Raw genomic sequence first — 23680 nt, 5'->3', positions numbered from 1 at the left:
GTTTCTTGTCACCTCCCTCTCATATTAGGTATAACAAGTTAGGGTCTCAAGTTAATTCGCAATTCCAAATCGAAAAATCATGGAAAGGTAACACAGATGATGTCCTTCCTTTATCGATCCCAACAAAGGAAAGTAAGCCTAACACTCTCAAATGGCTTTCCTCCCCCTAACCTTTTCATGGTCTCCTTCCCTTGGAGGCTTCTTGTCACCTCCCTCTCATAGTAGGTGTAACAAGTCACTAAATGTACACAAAAGTTCCATTTCACCCCCCTCCAATCAAAAGGGGAACTTCAATTCAATTCATTCAATTTAAATTTGATAGTAAAATTGAAAATGGGTACATATGGAATCAAGTCCATATTCCTTTTTCTATTTGAAATCAAATATGATTTTTTTTTACTAATTCATGTGGATGGGAGTGAGGGCAATTAATCTTTTTTGGTCAATTCTACTTATTTTATCATATGTGAAGGTTCAATAGTTGGATATGGGACTAGGACCAAGAATCCATATTTTATCTTTTAAAGTTTTACTTTATAGGAAGAGGGAAGTTTCTCGCACTATATAAATCAATCCAGTATTGTTTTTGCTCATATCTTAAACGTTTGAAAAGATTTAGTTTTGAAGACTGATTGATGTCGATTGGCATTGTAACAAGTGTTGTGTGAAGAACAAGTCTTACCATGAAGCCTATCAAAGTTTCATCAAGAATTCACGTTCTAGCAACTTTGCATACACCAGGATCATCATGAAGACAATTGATCTCGTTGAGAAGTATCAAGTTTTTTCTATTTTGTACAAAACCCCAAGTTTCCATTGTACATACAAAACGGAGAAGGTGAACTCAATTTAAGTAGCCTAGACCTTAGCCTCAAATTGCCTCAACACCCACCTGTCTATATCTATTCACACAATCATCTCTGTGTCACTTTGAGCCACCTCAATACCCATTTCAAAGTAGGCCACTATTTCGAGTCACCTCAGGTCTAACCTCAAGCCACTTTCGGCACCCACCTGAGAGTAGGTATTTTAAGACTTGCCTTCCCTTATGAGATTCCTAAAAAGTATTAAATACTCATTCAAACATCCACAGCCAAAAACACTTTACAGACCAAAATGGGTCTCAGAAGAAAGGTTATTAAGTTAAAAATATGCAATCAATGAAGAATCTGTATCATATCAAAAGGCTTAACGCCTAAAGAAGTTTGGAAGAAGAAGACTCTTTGAATTGTGAGGCCGCTTCATACCATACCAAATTCATCTCAAATATTACGTAAGTTCCTGAAGAGATGATTCTAATGCAAGAACGAAAAATGAGATTTCAGTGGAAGTTAAAAAAACTGCAGCCTCAAGAGAGGCTACTCCAATGAATTTATCAATTCCTGGAAATTGAAAACCAACCAATCCGCCTTTGCGGCAACAGCTTCCCGGAGTTGAACACCGGCATAGCAAATAAACAAGTCAGCCCCTCCCGGTTTGCGCGCCTAAAATAGATAACAAATGAAAATCATCAACACAAGAAAAATTCAATTAAGCATCTTACACACCTCAGGGTTTGACGAATTTTCAGTGGATTTTCTAAGAATTTTGATTCACCAATCTCAGTAAATAACATGGAATTTACAAGGAAGCAACTTGACATGGTTTGTATTGAACCCAGGAAATAGAACAGGAAGACTTTAAACCAAGCTTCAGTTAAGAGAGCAGTAGGACATTAACTTGAGACTACTTTCACATGGAGCTGTAAACATAAAATATGCAATTCATCTGAGCTGATATTTGGTCCTAAGGAGACTGTTTTGGATGGATATGGGTCAGTCTGCACTATAGAGAACCTGGGGGAGGAACTTCTCAACCAGGCAAGATCAACAACTGATTGGCGGTCGGGGAAAAACCTGTCATGAATGACAGCCTTACTCAACCTAAATGGCTTAGATGTTTCTTAAAGAGTTTTTGGTTCAGAGCTTGTTATGGTCCCGGATCTCACACAGCGATTCGCAGGTGAGGAGGAGGAAGAGGAGGAGATAACCAAGCTCGAAGGGGAACTTGAAACCCTAGGTTCATTACGGAGAACACACATCCTTAGGTTCGTTGAGGAGAACGCACACCCTAGAGCTTGTTGCCGAGAACTCCAAATCCCTTGTTAAACCTAAAATCAAGACTTGTCTTTTCCATTCCTTACACCCCTTAAGTAGGGTTCACGTCAACAAGGTGCAAGAGTACCAGAAATTATAGATATGCCCCTCTAAGGCATGCAACTTGAAAAGTAAATTAAATTAATGACTAAACAGCTTAATGAGTAATTAATTGACTCAACCATGACGCAAATAACTCAATGAGTGCATGACTCAGCCATGACGCCCCTGCCCGACTCGATCTACTATTGGTCCATAACATCACTCTCCCCCTAGAGAAAGAGTTTGTTCTCAAGCTCGAAGGCAGGGTAAGCTTGGCGGAATGTCTCCACATCTTCCCATGTTGCAGATGCGGCATCTGTGTCAGCCCACTAGACGACACGATCGGTGTAAGCGCGCCAATGTAGCACCACCGAAGGAGAGTTTGTTGGATCCGAAACCCTCCTCTGGGTCTCCCTGCTGGCAGTATGTTCCACCTGAAAAGCAATTTTTTTTTTTTAACACGGTCAGCATCTCTCGCTGACAATTGTTGTGAAGTGGGATCTGTCACTGCCCCAGCAAAGGCGCCAGTAGCTACAAGTGCAGCTACCACCTTCTCCCTTCCAAATCTCGCAGCCCAAGGCAAGGCAGGGCAGTCCAGCCATTGATGTCACAGAAGATTGTACCAACTCCAGAACTTAAATTGGACTTAAGGCCCACTCATAACCCAATGCAACTATCATGTGTATCATGCCTTGCTCTTGCTTGGATAAGGAACTATCTGTTACCCCATCACAGTCTTGGACTTTTGATAAGCCCAGCTCTGCAACTTATCCCTTAGTAGTGCTTCCACCGTCCATTCCAATGTCTGGATTGAGGTTGCATGGCCAACAGTAAAGTGTCTCTATGATATGGCCCCATGGATCAGCAGGAACTCTCCACTTTGTAAAAAGTTCAGTTCCTGATTCAGAAGAATCTTCCTTCTGAACAGTTACACTATCAAATTCCTGATATAGGACTGCCACCAATCTAAGTAGGAGAGTTAATTCTTCTTTAGTCTTATTTACTTCTCTTTGTTGGAAGGTGGACCCCAAAGATGAGGATTGAGGCTCAGGTCGAAACTCACTCTCGTACTCTACTACAGGCTTCCCTATTTCCAGATGTTACACAGAAACTTACCCTGCCAGAAGAATGGTGAGGAGAAAGGTATAGCGCTACCCCTTTGTGAATTACTTCTGCAAAAACTTCAACATCCCCAAACATACAAGCCCATGAACACTCTGAAGGACTGCATAGAGAGTCTCCAGTTATAAGAACCTTAGTTCGTTCACCACTATAAGCCCATTCAAGGGATACTTCTCTCTGGAACCTTTGAACTTCTGCTTCTAAAATCATGACTGTCGCCTTAACAAAATATATTTGTGGAGCCCATTCAGGGGATACTTCTCTCTGGAACCTTTGAACTTCTGCTTCTAAATTCATGACTGTCGCCTTAACAAAATATATTTGTGGAGCCCATTCAACACAGCTTTTAGGAGCATGCACAACATTAACATCCTGTGTGTGATCTGCCACAACTACTTCACCAGAAAAACCACAAATTATATCAGTTGCAACCTGCATCCCAGGTACAGGTTGATATAGTGTGTCTACCACAGTTCTGCGCTTGCTTACAGTGTACTCCTTGTTCATTGCACTCAGAACCGAATCACTCCCTGACTGCCCAGGCACATGCAGCAATGAATAGACACATGGATGTAGTAAAACACCAGTAATCTCTTTCCAGTGCACAAGAAGAAAAGGAGGATTAGTCATTCCACTGCGAAGCATGGTACTTCGATCTTGAGGAAGCTCTGCAACAAGTGCATTTAACAAAACGGGAAGATGAACTCCAATGTCACTGCCATAGGCACCAATGTCCTCACTGCTTATCTATATCTCTTTAACACCTTCCTGTATGATAGTTTTCCCACGTTCCACAAGACCGTCCACTGTGTACCTCCCTAGATGGCCACGAGCATGCTGTGTCTTGCAATAAGTGCAAGCACCTAAACAACCAACATTAATTGGAAGAATCTCATCTGAAGCTTCCAAAGGCTCGACCTGTTGTATAACACTCACATAATTGGCTGATACCTCCATCAACATTGCCTCATTATCCTGGGTGACAGCATCTAATATTCCATTGGCAGCACCCAGATTCTGTATTTTGACAGCAGATGGTACAGAAGATAATTCCAGTTGTGTGTCCAATGCAGCAGGCTCGACATTTGAAGGTCCTTCTACTTGGATTGATGATTCATTTTCCTGTGACACCTCAATTCTGTCAATGCCATTTATTGAAAGCTCTTGGTTATGGCTTGGAAGCACATTACAGGAATTACCGGGCACTTCCATTAGTGTGAGAAGTCACAACAATCGATTCATTGCAAGCATTGGCCATAACTTCTGCAAATACAGTTTGTGGGGTGACCACGGAAGACTCCTTAATATCACAATCTGCCAGCTGCGTACTGTCTTCAGCATCCTTGTATTGAAGCTCACCGGAAATAGTGTCCACACCCTTTTGACTCCTTTTTGTTTTCACCTGGAATAGTGTCCACTATTTCAACTTTTAAGTTCTCTTGGTGACCATTGCATATGAGCCATGTCATAGTGTTCATCATACTTTCTTCTTTTAGAAAGGTCTCTGTAATGTTCTCAACCTTTTCAAGTGAGTTGTGCTTCAAGAGATGATCCTCTGAAGTATCTTCAATCTGACTGCAATGACCTTGCGTCCCAGGAGCAAATGGAATGCTTCTTTCTCCTTCCAATTGTGTTCCAAGATCTTATCAACAGTATTCACTTAGGCATTTACAGGATTCTCATGATCTATAGATGCACCCTGCGATTCCACTTTATTCTCTACATTTTCCAAATCCTTTGACATAGACTCTGTTGTAGAGGTTTCCGGTGATTCTTCATTTACTTCAGATTCTGGTCTTGTTTCAACATCACGAACCTTTAACCAATCCTCATTTTTGCCTATCACAGAATATGCCTTTTCACCACCAAACTCATGAATGTGTTCATTAATTTGGTGTTGGCATTGATTTGTTTCACCTGTCAGTTTATCTTCAATAAATTGAAATATAGATTCCATTGCCGAGATATCACCACAAATAGAGTACCTGTTAACCAATGCATTGCCCACATCAATATCACCACACATTTCATAATCGTCCACAATAGAATTCCCATAACCCACACCTGGTCGAAGAATTTCAACGAACAGTGTCCGAGCGGACACTACATCTCCGCAAGCTGAATACATGTGACCCAAAAAATCACCATCTCGAATTTCTAACACTAAAGCCTGAACTCCTTCCAAATCACCAGCTGAAGCCAATATATCAACAAGCAACACATAACATTTCAGCTTATGCGAGTAACCCTTCTGGTTCTCAGCTCAACTGAACACCCTCAACGCCATTGTAGAGTTTTTCTTACAAAATCGAGGGACTTGAGAACGGACAAGACCAAATTCGGAGAAAATCGGCTCAGAAACTTACGACAAAATTCGTTCAAGTCGGTTTCCAGCTTGGAGGTCAAGAGCGAGAGTGAGAGGCTGCAGCACGATGGTTGCAATTTCAGATCGGAACTCACTGTTCCTGAAGTCTCTTCTTTCGCCAAGGCCACAATTTCCACTTTGAAATCGAAGTCTCTGGATTTTTTTGCCTTCCGGTTCCAACAGTGGAAAAATGAAGTTGCTGGGTAGAAGATTTTTATGTCTCATCATGACGAAGGAGAGCCTGGCCTGTTTCCGACGACAAGCAACAACAATATGGGCTTTCTCCGCTCGAAATTTTTCCGTCTCCAGTTCTAGGAGACGTTTAGGTTGCCATGAAAAGGGGAGATTTGAGGTCGAACCCAAATCGGGTTGTTCCGCCGCGATTTGAGGTCGAACGACGGGCAGCAAATGTTCATTTTCTGGGAAGGCGACCTTCCCCTCTAAGGCCTTAACTTGATGTTTCTCGATTTTGGATTCCAAGGCTCTGGATGTCGGCTTTGGGTTTCCATGCTCGGAAAATTTAGGTCGACCCACTTCGGGATGGCCGAAAATTTTCGCCGAGGCAGAGGTTGCCCCGTCTTCTTCCGGAAAGGCGACCTTCCTCTCTAAACTCTTATCATGATGCATTGCGATTTCGAGTAATCTCTCGGACATTTCAATGGAAGATTGACGCATTGCATTACGCAATGCCGAAAACTTTGTGCGTATTTCTTCCAATAGATGAAGTATGGCAAGTCATTTTTCTCGGGACGAAGAATTGCTCATTGTGTTCCCGCTCTGATACCAAGTTGTTACGGTCCCGGATCTCACACAGCGATTCGCAGGGATGAAGAAGGGAGAGGAGGAGATAACCAAGCTCGAAGGGGAACTTGAAACCCTAGGATCATTGAGGAGAACACACGTCCTTAGGTTCGTTGAGGAGAACGCACACCCTAGAGCTCGTTGCCGAGAACTTCAAATTCCTTGTTTAACCTAAAATCAAGACTTGTCTTTTCCATTCCTTACACCCTTTAAGTAGGGTTCACGTCAACAAGGTTCAAGAGTACCAAAAATTATAGATATGCCCCACTAAGGCCTGCAACTTGAAAAGTAACTTAATGACTAATTAATTGACTCAACCATGACGCAAATAACTCAATGAGTGCATGACTCAGCCACGATGCCCCTGCCCAACACAATCTGCTATTGGTCCATAACAGAGCTCAACAGCAACAATTTCTTAATAGGATTGTCAAATTTATGCAAATTCAGTTGTGAGAGAACAACAAACTTTTCCAAGCAGGGGTGGCTAAGAAGTTATACCTCAAGATCAGTTGCACCATCACCAATCATGACCAGTGTCTTATATCCATAAGCCTGCTCAGCCAACAAAATGAGAACAATGAGCTAGAAGTAGAGAGGTACAGTTGATAGCTCCCACAATGCCCAACAAGCTCCCAAAGATACCTTCCTAATATCTTGAACTGCGGTAGCTTTACCACCACTCCTTGAAGTAGGTTCGTTTTTGTCAAATCCAGAGAACTCGCCAGAACTTCCAAACAGTAGTTGATTTGCAAAAATGTTTTCAGGAGATATCCCAAGTTGTAACGCAACAGGCTTCAAAAAAACAAAACAAAAAATGCTAATCATGTTTCTAAAGAATATTGTTTCCATAAATGTGCATGTCAAAACAAATTAGTTGAAAACAAATGCATTTTTAACATTAACATGATAAGTCATGTGGTGCTTCTGCACTACTGCCTTCTCAAATACCACAAGGCAATCAGCCTTTTGTGACACTGTTCACATTTTCTTTTTAGTTGTATTCCCTTTTTTAGCAAGATGAACAAACTTAAGTAGGGGCTCCCATGACAACAAGAGATTGCATGGTCATACCATTTTTAGCAAGAGAATCAGCCAAATGATTGGCGGATCTTGATATATGTCTTCGACAACAATTAATAAGACATATCCATAATCTCATGGAAAGCTGGCCAATGCTAGCAAGCAGGGATCAAAGGGTTTCGAACACCACCCAATAACCAAATGCATGTCTCCCTTGATCCAAAATTGTCCTCCAAGTGAAATTAAAAGAGAACGAGATCATGACAGAGGGCCTGGATCCCAAAGTGGTGGAATTGGCAGTTCCAAGGGGTCCAGAATTGGAAGCTGTCACAGTCCCCTCATGCAATCTAAATATGCCCCCAATATCTCCCAAGTCATATCCATCAAAATTTAACTTGATAAAACCAGCTGGGGGAACTTTCTTCACATGGTTATCTCTCTATTATTTACAATAAAAAGAAAGAATTACAAAAATTGACAATACATTTATGATCATGCCTGTTTGATCCAAAGAATCAACGAAAATGAAATATTAATGTATGGCCAAGTTCATCTTGATGCTATTTATGATATTTAGTGTTCTACAAGAAAGGAACTTAAAGAGACTAGAGCAGAAATAAATATAAACAGCTTGCACCCCAGGCATGGCTTGCTATGCTAAAAGAAATTCAAGGATTAATGATTGATTATGACTGTGGCTGATTGTCAATCTTCTAATTCATTAGAAGAAAACATAATAAGCAAAAATGAAGAAGATCAGTGAGAGAGTTGAAGGGAAAAACAAGGGATATCTTTTCTTCCCACCAATTCTCAGAAGAATAACAGTAGAAAAACAAATTTACAAAGGCTCGGTACATTGAAAATTCTTGAACAATGCCATAAAAATAAAAAACAGGAGGCAAAGGTTTTCGATGAGGATATGTAAATGCAGGCTGAAGCAACTAGATGGAGAAGGACCTTACAATTTGCTTTCACCTATAAATCTTGTCATGATCATTTAAAAAGAAATCATGGCACAACTTAACATAACTAGATGTTTTCTTCATTTGACCAGTTTCGAAATAGTGAAACAGAGAAAAAGACGAACATCCCTGAGAACTCAGCAACATACTTTGATCATTTGCCTAAAGCCTCCAGAAACCAAGTATACATTAATATTCTTCGATTGAAGCTTCCTGATCAACTGATCTATGCCTGGAGAAATCCTACATGATGAAAGAGCAACAGCCTTGAGAAAAATCAAACATAATAAAAATGTGCAGACATTTTTCAAGAACCTACATATACAAATATATTTGAACTGTTAGATAAGAAAAGAAGTAGCTAATGACGTATGTCATTTGATGAAATTCATAAATTATGCAATCATACAAGCTCTAAGCATATAAATACAATAGATTAAAAACTCAAAGGCACTAATTGATCTCTGAGTGACAGAACCACAAACTTGGGGGGTCTCCTCTCAAGAAAATCTTGCAATTGGGATATTGATGGTTTAAATAGAGAGAGTCTTGCAGCCAAAGCATCTTCAAAAGGAACAGATCCACCCATTGCCCTGCCACATGCAGAAGAAAGGGAAAAGTACAATAAGCATTTTTGAATAAGCTAAGTTGTGTATGTACAAGAAAAGGGAGGCAGTAAGGACGAAAAAGGATAAACTGCTTGTCTTGGATTAGTTGCTACGCAATCTACCTTTGGTTTGGTGTTACCTAATCAAAGAATAAAAAAAAAAAAAATTGGAGGTTGTTCCTCACAAAAATCTGAAGTTTTAACAAGACACATGCAGACAACTCTGAGCCATGCAATTGAAGCAAGAAGTTAGACCCAAGATAACCAGAGTCGGTTGTAACCTGGCAGTCCACTCTGCAACGGCTTTACCCGCTCCACAAAACTCTGCGAGTTCATCAATACCTTCATCTAAGCACACAGTGCTATCAACGTCAAAACAAACTGCATCAGCATTTCTCCATTTCTCTAGTACCTCTGCACAAACAATATCAGAATAGGTATTACGAAATACAGGTCTTAATACAGAAAGAACATTAACCAAATAACAACACGAGTTCTTGAATAAAAATACAGGTAAATAGAAACCTCTGTTGGGTACAGAGTTATCAACATGGGCAGGAGTAGCAGCATGTGGGGCTTGAGCTGATGTGACAACTAATTTGGAAGCTTTGAATTTCCTCATCGTCCGGAATGGGAGTTTGTAAAGACCTTTAGATAAGGATGAAGTAGAGGTTGGAGGAAGTGAACAGTGGTCGGAATTATGACGCACAGAAATTGAATTCAAGTTTATCATCAGCCCCTCCATGAAAATATTCCACAAGAGAGAATTGGTGGAGTCCTGCCAAAAAAATTAGATCAGATCCAGTGAGTTAAATGATTCAACAGATTACCTGACAAAAGTAGTTCACCAATAAAGTAATTAGAAATAAGGATTCCCTGCATGAGTACAAGAAACAAAGGCAATGTAAAAACATGAATATAACAAGAGTCATTTGAAAAATATGAGATTTGGGGAGAAAATAGAAGAGAAAAGAGGAGAAAAGGAGACCTGAGAGAAGAACAACCTTGCTGCCTTGGAGACAAAGTCAGAAAAGCACATCCTCCTCTTTTTAATCATGGTTTAAGTGATATTTACAAAAGGATAAAAATACCCTTGTTACTCAAAATTACATATCTCCTAAAATACATGTCTAAATTGAATGAAAATTGAACCATAGATAAAATAAGAAATTGTCTATCTAACAGCCACACTAGAAGAGAAAAATCTAATGTAAGAAATGACAAAATATCCCTGAACTATTATTTTAACATCATTAAAAGTGACAGTAATCTCTAAGAGAAATAACAAACATTTCAATTGCAAAAAGAAAATGAAACTTTTTGAAGTCAAATTCCTTTCTTTTTCATCTGTGAGCTTGGAGATTGAAGATACAAAGAATTGCCAACTGAACCTTATACAAAGTGAAGATAAGGTCATTCAGGTAAAAGATTGTTCACTGGATCTTTTCATTATGTCACTTTCAAATGGTCATTCAGGTAAAAGATTGTTCACTAGATCTTTCATTATTTCACTTTCAACCGTTACTTCTAGAATTAGTTGGTCAAGGGATACAGGGCAGTTACAGAGCACCCAATGCTTGGCACTAAAACTCTAAAAACACAAAAAGAGCTACATGAGAATGCATAAAGCTAGCCTAACTGCTTTTAGACATCCATCTGCAAGCAAAGTAAAGACGGTCAGATTCATATAAGTGAGAAAAGTTTTTGCATTGTCCCTTTCGAACTAAAGCGTTTCATGTAAAGGATTGATGACTTGAACAAACATCAATGCACGAAACAACACAAACATAGCATTCTGCAACAGCACGAATCAACACAAGGGAAGATAAAACTAGATCAAATAAAAAACGAATTTCTCAATGCCACGACAGTAAGCAACGCCACGCCAGACAAAACGCATAAACGAAAGTACCTCTTCAGTCTCCCTGTTCCTCTTCCGGATTCAGATCTCTGTAGCTGCGTACGCAGATTATTTACTCTTGCTTCTGCAGAAGATCCAGGACAGAGATATTTGAACCCTCACCTCGATAGAGAGCCTAAAAAAGCGAAGAGCCACGATCTCAGAATACAGAGATCCGCACCAACCCAACCGCTCGTTGTTGCAATCAATGCTTGATTGTCCTGGAACACGCGTGTGAGATAACAAAGAAAAGGCTCACCAACCTCGGCTTCAACAGAATACTGCCATTACCTTATAAAAATCGACCCGGTCAGAACTTCGGTTAGATAATCGGGTCTGGTCCCCACAAATCCAACGTAAACCTGACCTTCTGAACCCCGTTTTATATTTCGGTCTCGTCTATGGGTCAGGATCAAGTCGGGCTTCTAACCATGTGAAATTCCATCCCTTACTATAAATATGAAAAACTTGTGATCATAAGTGAAATTAAACAAAAAAAACAAAAATGGTTGCATTAGAAAAAACAATTTTACTCAGGGGGGGGTTAGTCCACAATGAACTTGAATTGAAGTGAAAAATTGAATTAAACTTAAATGAATTGATTCAACTTCAACTCATCCTTAGGTGTTAGTGTAGACGAGTTCAAGTGCACTGGAAAACAGATTCTAGTGTTAGTACCCCCGAATGAAAAGTATGATATAAACAAGAGAATGAGTAACTTTTTATAATATACTTAAATAGAACATATACCTAAACAGATAATTAACCAAAATAAACATGGTTATTACACTTATAAGTGATTTAACGTGTAGTATTAAAATTATGTTAATATCCTAATTAATGAAAAATATATTATATTACTTAATTATTATAGTTTATTATAAATTAATACAATAATTACGTGTGACTAGAATAAATTATTAAAAATTAATAAAAAGGTAAAAAATAATATAAGCGTATATAATAAATAAATAATTTATTTTGTAATAACATAAGAAATTTTTTAACATTAAAACTCACTAATTTAATATAGTAATGAAAATAAATATAATAAATAAATAAATATATTTATCAATAACATAATATATATTTTTATGTATTAATAATTAATAATATATTGTCACGAAATTTAAAACCATTGGTTGAATTAATTAGAGCAATGGGATAATTAAACCAAAACAATTTATCAAATATTTATTTTAAAAATATTATAATTATGACTATTAAATAACTAATTTAATATAGTAATTATAAAATAAATATATTAAATAAATAAATAAATATAATTATTTTATAAATAAAAATACAAATTATTATTCTTATTATGATGGTTTAATTTTTCCTTAACTTAGGAAAAATTAAATCATCCTCTTCCTCACGCCGCGCATTGTCTTCCTCAACGGCGGGCCAACGGGCGATGGTGACGGAGGCGGCGCTCCGACGGTACGTCGAGAGTGAGAAGAGAGGGAGGTTGAGAGAGAGGAGAAGTCGGGAGGCTGAGGTCGAGCTCTGCGACGGAGGTTGAAAGAGAAGAGAAGTTGGGAGGCCGAGAGGCTTTGTGACAGAGGCTCGACCTCCTGTACTCTGCGACGGAGAACGAGAGGGAGGGAGGCCGAGCCGATGAAGGTCGAGAGGGAGAGGAGGGACGAGAGGGAGGGAGAAGAGAAAAGAAAACATTTGGGTGAAGGATCGTGGGGGGGGAAGAGCAACGCCCGATGCGCGATTCAATTGGCTGATTCGCAAAATAAGTGAGAGAATGAAGTGATGTAAGGAAAAATTAAACCATCCTCTTCCTCATGGCGGGCGTCGTCTTCCTCAACGGCGGGCCAACTGGTGACGGAGGCGGCGCTCCGACGGTACGTCGAGTGAGAAGAGAGGGAGGTTGAGAGAGAGGAGAAGTCGGGAGGCCGAGGTCGAGCTCTGCAACGGAGGTCGAGAGAGAAGAGAAGTTGGGAGGCCAAGAGGCTTTGCGACAGAGGTTCGACCTCCCGTACTCTGCGACGGAGGACGAGAGGGAGGGAGGCCGAGCCGACGGAGGTCGAGAGGGAGAGGAGAGGGACGAGAGGGAGGGAGAAGAGAAAAGAAAACATTTGGCCGAAGGATCGTGAGGGGGGAAGAGCAACACCCGATGCGCGATTCAATTGGCTGATTCGCCAAATAAGTGAGAGAATGAAGTGATATAATTTAACTTCAATTTAATTCATTTTACACTAACGATATTATTCAATGATCTAAGTAATGCGGGGGAATTCATTCCACTTCATTGTGGACTAACCCCCCTCAATGATCCATATTACTTCTTATCAAGCATTACAATAAAAATAAGGAATAAGAGAACAAATTTAAAATAAATAGGTATGAATGTGATGTAACAACTTGTAAACATCGATGTCCAATTAATCTCATTTGCTAAAACTTCTACTATTTCGATCATATACATAGACAATACCGAAAAATAAAAAACACTCTATAAATCACGTCTTAAGTCGAACTAATCACCACTTCTTTCGGATAATCCTTGTCCTAACTTTGCAGGAGCACGATCAACAAGAGGAGGATCCCTAATGAAAAATAAAGCAAAATTAAAATATTGTACAAAGATTGTCGTAATTTAACTGATTTGTTAGGTAATTCAAAGATTATCATAATCGATAATGTTCTTTTATTTATATACACATTTATAAATTGGATTTTTTAAAGAAATTTTTAAGAATTAAACTTGATTATTTTAAAAAAAAATTATGTAAAATAATTTTTTTGTTTCAATTATGAGAGAATGGTGGATAGTTGTAATATATAAAATTAATATTTTAAAAAATATAAATTTTGGAAATAAATAATTTCCAAAAAAAGAACTTGAAAGAAATGGTCCATCGATTAGTACCTAGGGTGTGCATCTGCATCTTCTTCTCTTGGTCTTGCTTCCATGATCCACTCCAAGTATACCCTAACCAAATAAAATGAAAGAGCGATAAGCTTGAGTTCATTTAATTTTTATGCTCAAAGGTCGAATTCAAAATATTTAAATCAAACCCAACTCGAACATGCTCGAGCTCCTCGTGCCACCCTTAGTATCAATTTATACGCCCTAGCTCGTCACTTAAAAATACTTCATACTGACCTTGCCCGTAGCAATTGGTGGTAGTATTTACTCCGTTCCGGCACACGCACACGAACGATTCATCCGCCCCTTCAAACCCGCAAGTGCCAACACTCGATTCGCACGCGTCACAGGCGTCTGTCCCGTACGAATCGTTGAAGCTCAACTCAATCCCGTACTTCCACTTCGTGGGATCGCCTTCTTTCTCCCCAAATCCGTGCAGACACGTGTACGAGGCGCATTGCAACTTCGGTAGGTCCAGCGAGTATCCACGGCCGGTTCCCACGCCCCCCGGCGGATCGTACACGCAGCACGTCGACACCGGGTCTCCGGGCGTCAGCCCGAGCCCGACGACCCCTTTACAAGAGTACAGCCCCCGGCAGACGTGAGAGGCGCCAGGGTCGCAAAGCTGGACGTCGGAGTCGAAGACAGGGGAGGAGGTGGAGCAGCCGAGGACGACGAAGACGTCGTGCGGGACGAGGTGGAACGGGACCGTGGGGTCGAGGGTGAAGCTGCCGGAGTTCTGCATGGAAGCGCAGGTGGACATGAGGGGGTCAGAGAGGGTGAGGGTGGAGGAGGAGTAGTCCACGGCGGAGATGGTGTAGAGTCCGGAGCGGGTGGAGAGCTGGAGGGTGGCTCCGTCGTCGGTGCAGCGAACGTAAGGGGAGAACTCGGGGTGCCCACAGCCGAAGCCAGTGCCTAGAGGGTACTTGATGGGGATGGAGCCGCATTTGTCGAGGCAGGAGGAGGTGGAGTTCAGGAATGCGGAGTCGACATGGGTGCAAAGAGCGGCGGCAAGGAGGAGGAGGAAGAGGGTGGGAGTACTGATGGACATGGAGACCCCAAGTGAAGATCCAAGGGCGAAGAAGATGGAGGTTACAGAGATAGAATTTTCCGGACAGGGAGTTTGAAATGGTTGGAGGAGGGAATGATCGATGATCCTTCTTTCGGTGGAGACTTTTTGGACGCCTTTTTCGTTGCTTTTTGTTCTTGAGAGGCGAGCCATGGCCATGGTTTCTAGCTCAACACGGAGCAGGAGGACAAAATGTCAAACTTGGCCGAGCTACGGGACCCATCAGTTCCTGTGAAAATTTTCATCTGATCTGATATTTTTAACAGTTGTCGATTTTTTTAACGGAACAGGAAAAAAAAAACCCATAAAAAACCCAGAAACAGTCTTGTCGAATTTTGACTGTGGAAGTGTTTCAGTTAATTAAATAGTTCAAGTTTGGTCTCGTTTAGGCATCCGATCCGAATACTTTTCATCAGTGTCCTTAAAGACACTGTTCATGGCCTCCAAACGACTTTACTCAGCTATGATAAACCTTCAATTTTCATATTTACAGTCGATTCCTTTCCTATATTTTCTTTTTTAATTAGACTTACCGAACTAATCCATATGAATATTTCCGGCAATCGACGTCAAAGAATCCGATGTTCGAGCATATTTCTACTGGGCAACAAGAGAGCAAAGCTCCTTTGATTGGTTCAGAGATGTCATGAAAGAGATCTCAGAGATAAACCAAAGAAACTAAGGTGAGACACTGCTTGTTTGATGCATTGGGGTTTTATAATCTCTGTTGACGAAGAAGGAGATGGTAGATTAGCACTGATCACAACGATTCACACGAAGAACTGATTTAACGTTGTATTGAAAACTCAGGTTAGTGATTCGGTTTGAGCCATTAAGTGGAGTTTAAATTATAAATAATAAATATGTTGAGTTTATTAGTTGGAAAAAAAGTTTGGACCCAATTTCATATGGGGGTGTTAATGAATAATCCCACGTGGATTAGTGAGAACAAATACATTGAGTTTATTAATTGAAATTTTTTTTTCCTAAGATGGCTAATAATTTGAGATAAACCTTGAACCTAACTTCACACATCATAGGAAGAATATTTCCACTATTAGGTTTGCTTAGATGTTGCTAGTGGTTTATTCTAAGAACATGTTCTTGGAGATGTAGGCAAAAAGGGAAAAGAAAATAAGAACTAAGCCTCCGTTTTCTTCAAATTTGTATAGTTTGATCTTTATATAAGAAGATATTGATTAAATAAATTGTTACCTCAAGTACTCTTCCACAATTCATTATAATTGTATATTTTTTGGTTCGGGTTTTCCACCGATCAATTTATATCTGTCTAACAGTAATGAATGACCCTGATTTCATTTCATATCGAGATTACGATTATGGAAATCTGATCAAGAGTAATTTATTAAATTTCAAAGACATTTATTTATTTAAAACTATTTTGATCTTTTGTTCAATGAAGCTGATTTGCTTATTAGTCTTTCAACAAATGTGCATTTGGTGGAAGAAACTAAAGCTGTGGCTTTGCTGTTTTAATAAAATTACTTGTGTTTTGTCACAAAAGCTGGAATAGCTCAGTTGGTTAGAGCGTGTGGCTGTTAACCACAAGGTCGGAGGTTCAAGCCCTCCTTCTAGCGTTCCTTTTTTTTTTAACTCACTCTTTTGAAACATTAAACCCCGGGTCCAACCGTTACAAATGTAACCGACCCGTGTTTATCTAGGGCCAGATTCGGTCAAACAAATTAGCTAGATTAGGATTGGGTCATCGAGTCGGGTTAAAATTTGCAATTACAACCTTACATGAAAATCCACAAATATTTGCAGTCCTGACATTTTCGTCTTCGGGAAGCTCTGCCACAGTCAACAGCAGGTGGTTTGGAGGGCGGGGAAGAGGACGACGTGTTCAGTGTTCGCTGTCGAAAAATGCCGTGGTTCTTCATCGACAAAAAACTGTCCAAAATTGCTCTTTTGGTCGCGAACTCTTTCTATATTGACTATGCGATTGATCGAATTTTTTTCTTCTTCTCTGTGCTGGTGACTTGGTATTCAATTGCTTGTGGTCTTCTCTATATCTTACGCTGCAGAAAGCTCAAAGTCACCTGTTTTCCTCTTTGCCGGAGATCCCCTCCAGGTAAAAGCACCGACCAGGCATCATATGACGCTGCTTGATGTTATTAGATATTATTTTTGTTCAATCATTCCATTATTAATTAATCATCCTTCTCTTATTTGCAGAAATGAGCATTTCACCATTTCTAATACTTTTTGTGGATATTACACCCATTAGCAAGAATCTGAATAGGTTATCAGTGACAAGATCCTTCAAGTTTGCATTACTTTGTAAACTTTAAAAATTTGTATTTAATCTATATTGAGTGTAAAAAAAACCTCACATTAAAAATGGAAAAAATAAATTAATAGGCTATAAAATTGAGCAATGGGTCTCACAAGTGACTAATCATTTTTGAATAAAACCAAACTCAACCTAATAGCCGACATTGGTATCAGAACAAGTTGTGTATATAAACTTGAGGGCCTGTTTTGTACTCTTTAAGGTTATATGTGTTGTCGGCTCCATGAGATAGTAATCTGTGTGTTATGAGCTCCATGCGATAAAATTCTGTTTTTCCCGTTGAAGACTAGTGTGTACATCTCATGCCCATTATGTGTAAACCTGTTCATGACGGGGAGTGTTGAGTGGAAAAAACACTTCACATTGGCCAATGGGAAGAAAAATTAATGGGTTATTGAGGAATAAACTTCCAAAGTGGCTAGTCATTTTGAGATGGAACCAGGTTTAACCCAACACCTAATAATTTGACTCCAATATTATACCTAAAAAAAGTGTTGATAACGTGTTGTTCTTCACACAAAAATTGATAAAAAGAATCAATTTTCTTATACAAAACACTACATGTTCTCTTTAGTATTCCAAAATTGTGGAGAGGCCCAACCCCGAAAAAATACAAATTCTCTAGCATCCATCTATGCACCTTTCAGCACTACGAAAATTTTTAAATTATTTCCATGGATACGCTTCATAAAAGTATTCTGCAAACAGTAGTAGTAGCAAAGCAATGATGGGTAGAAAGAATAACCTCAGTTTGTGAGAAGTGACCTTCAACAACTACCGTGACTTCAACATGGCATGACCTGTGTCACCCAAATGCTTGAATAGTTTGTTTCTGTCACAACCAAGAGTTGAATGGAGTTAGACTTACAAATTTAAACAATTGACAAAACAGAAGCAGAATATGACCCACAGTTGAAACAAAATCAGAAGAAATTAACAAGAACCTTGAATCAAAGTCCTCCCCGCAGGTTCCACATAAATGGTCAGGCACCTTTGATATGATCTGCGTGCAAGCAGTGAGATCAGATGAGAGAGGCCACACTACTGATGAAAAACTCAGTCTTTTTCAGTCACCAAATAAATCTATCAAATCCTTTCTCAAGAATAAATAAATAAATCTATCAAGTCTCAACAGATGAATCTATTTTAGCTACCGAGCAGGCGCAAAACAAGATCATGGTTTCACAGGAATAAGTGACAAGTACAGCAAACTGGAATTCAGTAACTCATCAAAATAGTAAAAGACCGTAAGCTTCTTTCAATTGCCATATGAATTTAAGATGGTACTAACAATTGAAAATTATATATGTGATCTTACCAATATTATCAATATTTGATGCTGGAGTAAGCTAGTTAATATGCATTCAGTTTAACTGAACTACTCGATTACTTCCATAATGTTCACATGACCTTTTCCCAGATTTGGATCAATGGCCACCTCTCATTGAATGCTTGATGCAACACTAGTAGAAAAAAAAGGAACTTTATATACTCCATGCTGATAGTAAATATAATAGAAGCATCATAAATGTAAGTTTTTTAATAGTTTTATGAATATCAAGTGAGAATATTTGATGACCTGCCCAATCTACAAACTTGAAAAAAAAATCTTTTATGATTTTGAATTGACTGTTAGCATAACAAATAGGGAAACTTTTACGCAATCTAAACAGTTGCCAAGTATGGATGTGAGTAGCAAACAATAGAAGTTAGTTCATATAATAGACACCTAGTTTAAGGAATGGATAATCTTACCTTCTGTTTCTTTCCTTTTGATGATTTTTTCGATTTCATAGTTGTGTCTTTCTGTTCTTTACAATCAAGAGACTGCTTCTTAATAGTTTGGCTTCTCTCCAACTGCTCCTCTCCCATTTCATTTGACTCCTGTGACTTAGACAAGTCATTGCTCCTATCAGTCTGCTCCTCAACTTCAATTCCATTAATCATTACTTCCTCAGGCAGCCTCTCAGTTGCTGCTGTTGAAGGCTCTTCCTGATATTTAGCTCCAGTGTGTGTCTTTTTCTGATTATCATATTCCATAAAGCTTGATTCATCGTTGTCATCAATATTAAGGCTACTTAAAGATGGTTCCAGTTGATGATCAGACCTATTTTTTCTGCCCATATACCCTGAAACCATTGCCTCGAGAATGCTGGCTTCCTCATCTAATCCACTAACCTCTTCCTCTTCATCATTCACTTCGATTAACCGAGTTTTTTCATCATTAATCTCACTTCTTGCTTCAAAATCTTCACAAAGCTCATCCACATCGTCATTGGAACCTTCATGTTTCACCTCCATATCGTCCCCCGAAGCGTTTTCTTCTACCTCAAAATCTTCTTGCTCAAACACATCTCTCAGCTCAGCAACCTTCTCTTTGTGCTTCTTGGATTTCTCATGATTAATCCACTGCTTCTCTGACTTGAACTTCTTGTTACACGCAACACAATAGAACTCATTATTCTTCTTTTTCATGTTCCCCTCATCATCAGTTTCATCATATCCATCTCCGAACTCGGTTTCATCAACCCGTGTCCACTCTGGCTCTTGGTACAACCTCGCCCTCTCCAACTTGGCTCTCATCTCCTCTTCCTTCTTTTCCTTCTCTTTGGCCCGCTTCTTTTCCTCCTCCAACCGCTTCTTCATCTGCATTTCAATCACCCGCTTATCCCTCTTCTTGACAAATTCTGCCAATCCACGAATAGTTTCATTGTACTCCCTCTTCGCTTTCTTCCTGGCCTTCTTATTTTCTTCCTCCATAATCCTCCTCGACTTCCTATTGGGTCCTGCCGAAGCATGATACTCGTCTGCCCATGAGAAATCCATGATACTGCAGAAACCCAACCAATGAGCATAAAACGCAGAAACTTGAGAATAAGGGCTATCCATATTCCCCATTAACGGCGCAACACGAACAGCCCCAGTCCCCAATCCTAGTTTTCTCGCGAATTCGACCTCTTGTGCGTATATTTTGGAGAACAGATCACCGTAGACGTTGAAGAAACCTTTTCCGGTATCGGAAAAGCCCGAGTAAGCAGAATTAGAGAAATAGGAGAAGAGATTCAAGGAATCGAAGAAACCCGACAAGGATCCAGATTTGGAATTAGGGTCAGAGAACAGAATCTGCGACCGGTGGGAGTCAAACCACGCGCGTTCGCGGGGGTCGGAGAGGACCTCGTAGGCGTTGACTATTTCTTGGAACCTGGCGGTGGCGACTTCCTCGGAGACGCCGGAGGAGATGAGCTTGTCCGGGTGGTGCTGAAGCGCTAGTTTCTTGTAGGCCGACCGGATTTCTTCCGGGGAGCAATCTCTGCTCAAGCCCAGAACTTCATAGAGGCATCTCTTTTTATCAGACATTGTTGATGGCCGTCTCCTCTTTAGGGTTTTGAAACAGATTTACTCCTTTTTGCCGCCACTCCCTGTTTGCCTCCCCTCTCTCCCCGCTTCCAATAAGAGCTTCAGCAGACTCGACTCCATGATGGGATTTCCTGTACCAATTGGAGGTTGATGATTGGTTTGGTCTTGGAAATTCCTGGACCAAATCGTATACGAAATTCCATCTCTTTGGCCCAGGCATGTGACGGGGCTATGTTCCTCCCTCCGTGAAAGAACTCTTGAAAATAGCCGGTGCTCATGTCGCCCACATGTATCGGATTTTGCCTTTATTGATATAACAGTAATCAAATACGAAAAAATATTTGGTACGAAAAATATAAAATGGTTATCTTAACCATTTGGTCATGATTGAACGATTGAAATAGCCATTTGATCATAACGGTGAGATAACCGTTTTTTATGTTTCACACCAAATAATTTTTCGTATTAAAACTAATATCAACTTTAAGTATCACTAAACAAAATTTAATAAAAATAAAACAATTAAATAGTGTTTTTTTAAAAAATATTTATTTATCAAGAAACAAGTGAGGTTAGAAGAGAGTAGGGCAGGATATCCTCTCTCCTCTACTCTGTTCAAAACTGAAGCCCAAATGCAAATACTTCGGTGAAGATTTTGGGGGGTAGTTAACATGAACTTGAACTTGAACTTGAAGTTTATATGACATGCTTCATTGACTTGAACCCATTAATGGTGCACCTCCGTTGAGTTCAAGTGAATGAAACATATAATTCACTTGAAGTTGCCCAAGCTTCAGGATTCCGCCCAAAATCTTGATTCATCCACTTGAAGCAGTACATCTCGTGACCTCTTCCTCCGTAAACTCTTGGCCTCCCTCTCTTTTTTGCACTTGCTCTCCCTCTCGGCCTCCCTCTCCTTTCTCCCTCTCGACCTCCCTCTTGCTGCTCTCTCCCTCTCGGCCTCTCTCTCTCTCTCACTCTCCCTCTTGCTTCTCCCTCTCTCTACTCCCTCTCGGCCTCTCTCTTCTCCCTTCTCCCTCTTTCACTGTTCTAATTTTCCCTAAAAATCTTCCTGATTTCTTTCGATTTTCCCCGTTTCGACGTCTATTTCTTCGATTTCCCTTGATAGATCAAATATATCAAGAATCCGCCCAATCCGATTCTTTGCAATTCATGAGCAAATCGCGAATAATTACGGGACGAACTAGAGACCGAAATGTATCGCCATTGGCATTCCCAATCATATGCGCATACACGATCTGATACCCTATCACCTTCCCTTTGGTTGCTTCGTCGTTGAATCGTCAACACCCACTGAGTTTCAAAACCGAGAAGACTCCATTTGACTGCGACTCTCTCTATTTGATCCTCATTTGTTTATGCATGTGGAACAAAACGAAACGGAACTAGAAGTGAATGCATGCATTAACAACGATTAGGTGTTTTTTGGATTTTTTTTAATAGTCAAAGAAAGAAAAAGCTGGTGGCCGATGGGTGAGGAGGAGTAGGACAATTCCAATGGGTGTTTAGTTATCTTTCTCTATTGATAAAATATTAATGAAATGAATGATATGTGAACGAAGTTTCTAAAACTTCTATGGTTACACCATAGTGACACCTCCACTTGTCGATAGGGGTGGCATCTAGCCGAACCCGAACCTGCTAATGTTCGAGTCGATCTTGATTTAAATATTTCAAGCCGAGTCTCGCCTTGAGCCTAAAATTGTTATCGAACTCGAGCCGAGCTCGAGCCTCAACATACATTTAAAATTTCAAAAAATATATATCGAATAAAATGTATATAAAATTATGCATACATTTTACATAAAATTGGGCATGACCTCTACATAAAATTGGGTATAACCTATATATATAATACGTGTATAAGATTGGGTATGACCTCTACTTAAAATTGAGCATAATCTATATATATAATACTTGTATAAAATTCGACATGACCTCTACTTAAAATTGGGCAAAATCAATATACATAATACTTGCATAAACACTCCATAAACACTCCATAAAATTGTCTATACATTCCATAAACATTCCATGAAATTGTTTATATACTCCATAAAATAGTCTAAACACTCCATACACTGCATAACATTATTAATAAACTCCATACAATAATCAAACACAACAAAATTAAACGAAATCTCACTATCAATTTACAATCACCCAAATAAAAACTATAAATCCTTTAAATAAAATCCTATTACTATTAGAGACTTACTAGAAAATTACAAGAAATATTTTAAATTTTTCTTAGGAAAGTTAAATGGACCTCTTATTGCCTTTTCTAAGGAAATAAATAAAAATTAATAATTAATCTAATATATTATTATACTTATCGATAAATTTTTAATCACATAAAATATCAAACACAAAATTGTTATGAAAATTGCCTCATGCTCAAAATATTATATCATCAACTGTTAAATACTTATTCAAAAATTTTCTATATGGTTTTCTAACCCATCTTGGCAAGAAAATCTTACTTAGAAAATTATATGATTTTTTAAAAATAATTTATAATTAGAAAAATATTTTGAAAAAACATGAGGCACTAATGGTCCCTATATTTCTACTATTTTTTTTTTTTCAAAATTTATTGAAAAAATCACTAATAATCTCTAGAAACGTATTTCTACTAAAATATCTTTTCAATTTCTTTAAGAGCCATAAGGAACGGACAAAGAATTTTTTTTTCCCTAGTTTATGATCTTGCACGTAAGGGTGGCTTTGAATAAATTATATATAAAATTATGCATACATTTTTAAAAAATATAATGATAGGGGAGGTTCAGGATTGAATTTCAATAATGGATTAAAATACACCAATATTAATCTTTTTTACTCCTATTGTTGTCTAGTTTGTTTTGTAATTTTTGAATCTGGCCATAATTTATTATGACCTCCTTAGTGCCCCTAGATGAAAATTTATATTCTAGGAAGAACTAAAAATATTTTTCCTATGATACATATTCCCAAAAAAACCTTTAAATAAAATCTTATTACTATTAGTGACTTATTAGAAAATTACAAGAAATATTTTAAAATTTTCTTAGGATAGTTAAATGGACCTTTTATTGT

General features: G+C 38.9%; 3 protein-coding genes and 1 non-coding gene across 5 annotated transcripts; 1 reads left to right on the top strand and 3 right to left on the bottom strand.

Annotated features, from left to right (window-relative positions):
* Positions 1 to 727: 727 nt before the first annotated feature.
* LOC137951591 (phosphoserine phosphatase, chloroplastic) lies at positions 728 to 11174 on the bottom strand. 2 transcript variants are annotated; one of them, XM_068798353.1, is made up of 8 exons: positions 10970 to 11174; positions 9583 to 9835; positions 9339 to 9471; positions 8936 to 9043; positions 8600 to 8693; positions 7111 to 7260; positions 6967 to 7020; positions 728 to 1484 (listed from the first exon to the last, which is right to left on the bottom strand). In XM_068798353.1, the coding sequence occupies exons 2-8, from the start codon at positions 9800 to 9802 to the stop codon at positions 1359 to 1361; spliced, it is 885 nt and encodes a 294-aa protein (XP_068654454.1). In that variant the 5' UTR covers positions 9803 to 9835; positions 10970 to 11174; the 3' UTR covers positions 728 to 1358. The 2 variants fall into 2 exon arrangements, with proteins under 2 accessions (XP_068654454.1, XP_068654455.1); XM_068798354.1 differs by lacking the exon at positions 728 to 1484 and adding an exon at positions 1522 to 2611.
* Positions 11175 to 13355: 2181 nt separating this feature from the next.
* LOC137952362 (wall-associated receptor kinase-like 15) lies at positions 13356 to 14941 on the bottom strand. The gene is made up of 3 exons (XM_068799509.1): positions 14079 to 14941; positions 13842 to 13904; positions 13356 to 13518 (listed from the first exon to the last, which is right to left on the bottom strand). Exons 1-3 carry the CDS (start codon positions 14890 to 14892, stop codon positions 13481 to 13483), a joined length of 915 nt encoding a protein of 304 aa, XP_068655610.1. The 5' UTR covers positions 14893 to 14941; the 3' UTR covers positions 13356 to 13480.
* Positions 14942 to 16434: 1493 nt separating this feature from the next.
* TRNAN-GUU (transfer RNA asparagine (anticodon GUU)) lies at positions 16435 to 16508 on the top strand. The gene has a single exon. It is a non-coding gene; the product is annotated as a tRNA-Asn (tRNA).
* Positions 16509 to 17679: 1171 nt separating this feature from the next.
* On the bottom strand, positions 17680 to 20732 carry LOC137951691 (DNAJ protein JJJ1 homolog). Its single transcript, XM_068798534.1, has 3 exons — positions 18980 to 20732; positions 18169 to 18227; positions 17680 to 18056 (listed from the first exon to the last, which is right to left on the bottom strand). Exons 1-3 carry the CDS (start codon positions 20579 to 20581, stop codon positions 17999 to 18001), a joined length of 1719 nt encoding a protein of 572 aa, XP_068654635.1. The 5' UTR covers positions 20582 to 20732; the 3' UTR covers positions 17680 to 17998.
* Positions 20733 to 23680: the final 2948 nt, after the last annotated feature.

The sequence above is a fragment of the Aristolochia californica genome, unplaced genomic scaffold (genome assembly GCF_029961685.1).
Source record: "Aristolochia californica isolate CCGP_79_NKW_82.1479 unplaced genomic scaffold, dmAriCali1.0.hap1 SCAF_15, whole genome shotgun sequence".
Taxonomy (NCBI): Eukaryota; Viridiplantae; Streptophyta; class Magnoliopsida; order Piperales; family Aristolochiaceae; genus Aristolochia; species Aristolochia californica.
This window is presented reverse-complemented; position numbering and strand designations above follow the sequence as displayed.

Excerpts from the sequence above, each read along its gene's own strand:
- LOC137951591 (XM_068798353.1), bottom strand. The coding sequence starts at position 9,802 with ATGGAGGGGCTGATGATAAACTTGAATTCAATTTCTGTGCGTCATAAT. Across the intron at positions 7,261-8,599 it reads GCTTTAGGCAAATGATCAAA|CCTGTTGCGTTACAACTTGG; the intron begins GTATGTTGCTGA and ends GTTTTTTTGAAG. Across the intron at positions 7,021-7,110 it reads CAGTTCAAGATATTAGGAAG|GCTTATGGATATAAGACACT; the intron begins GTATCTTTGGGA and ends TTGGCTGAGCAG.
- LOC137952362 (XM_068799509.1), bottom strand. The coding sequence starts at position 14,892 with ATGTCCATCAGTACTCCCACCCTCTTCCTCCTCCTCCTTGCCGCCGCT. Across the intron at positions 13,905-14,078 it reads CACCAATTGCTACGGGCAAG|GGTATACTTGGAGTGGATCA; the intron begins GTCAGTATGAAG and ends TTATTTGGTTAG. Across the intron at positions 13,519-13,841 it reads GATGCAGATGCACACCCTAG|GGATCCTCCTCTTGTTGATC; the intron begins GTACTAATCGAT and ends ATTTTTCATTAG.
- LOC137951691 (XM_068798534.1), bottom strand. The coding sequence starts at position 20,581 with ATGTCTGATAAAAAGAGATGCCTCTATGAAGTTCTGGGCTTGAGCAGA. Across the intron at positions 18,228-18,979 it reads CAAAAGGAAAGAAACAGAAG|ATCATATCAAAGGTGCCTGA; the intron begins GTAAGATTATCC and ends GCTTGCACGCAG. Across the intron at positions 18,057-18,168 it reads GGGGAGGACTTTGATTCAAG|AAACAAACTATTCAAGCATT; the intron begins GTTCTTGTTAAT and ends TGGTTGTGACAG.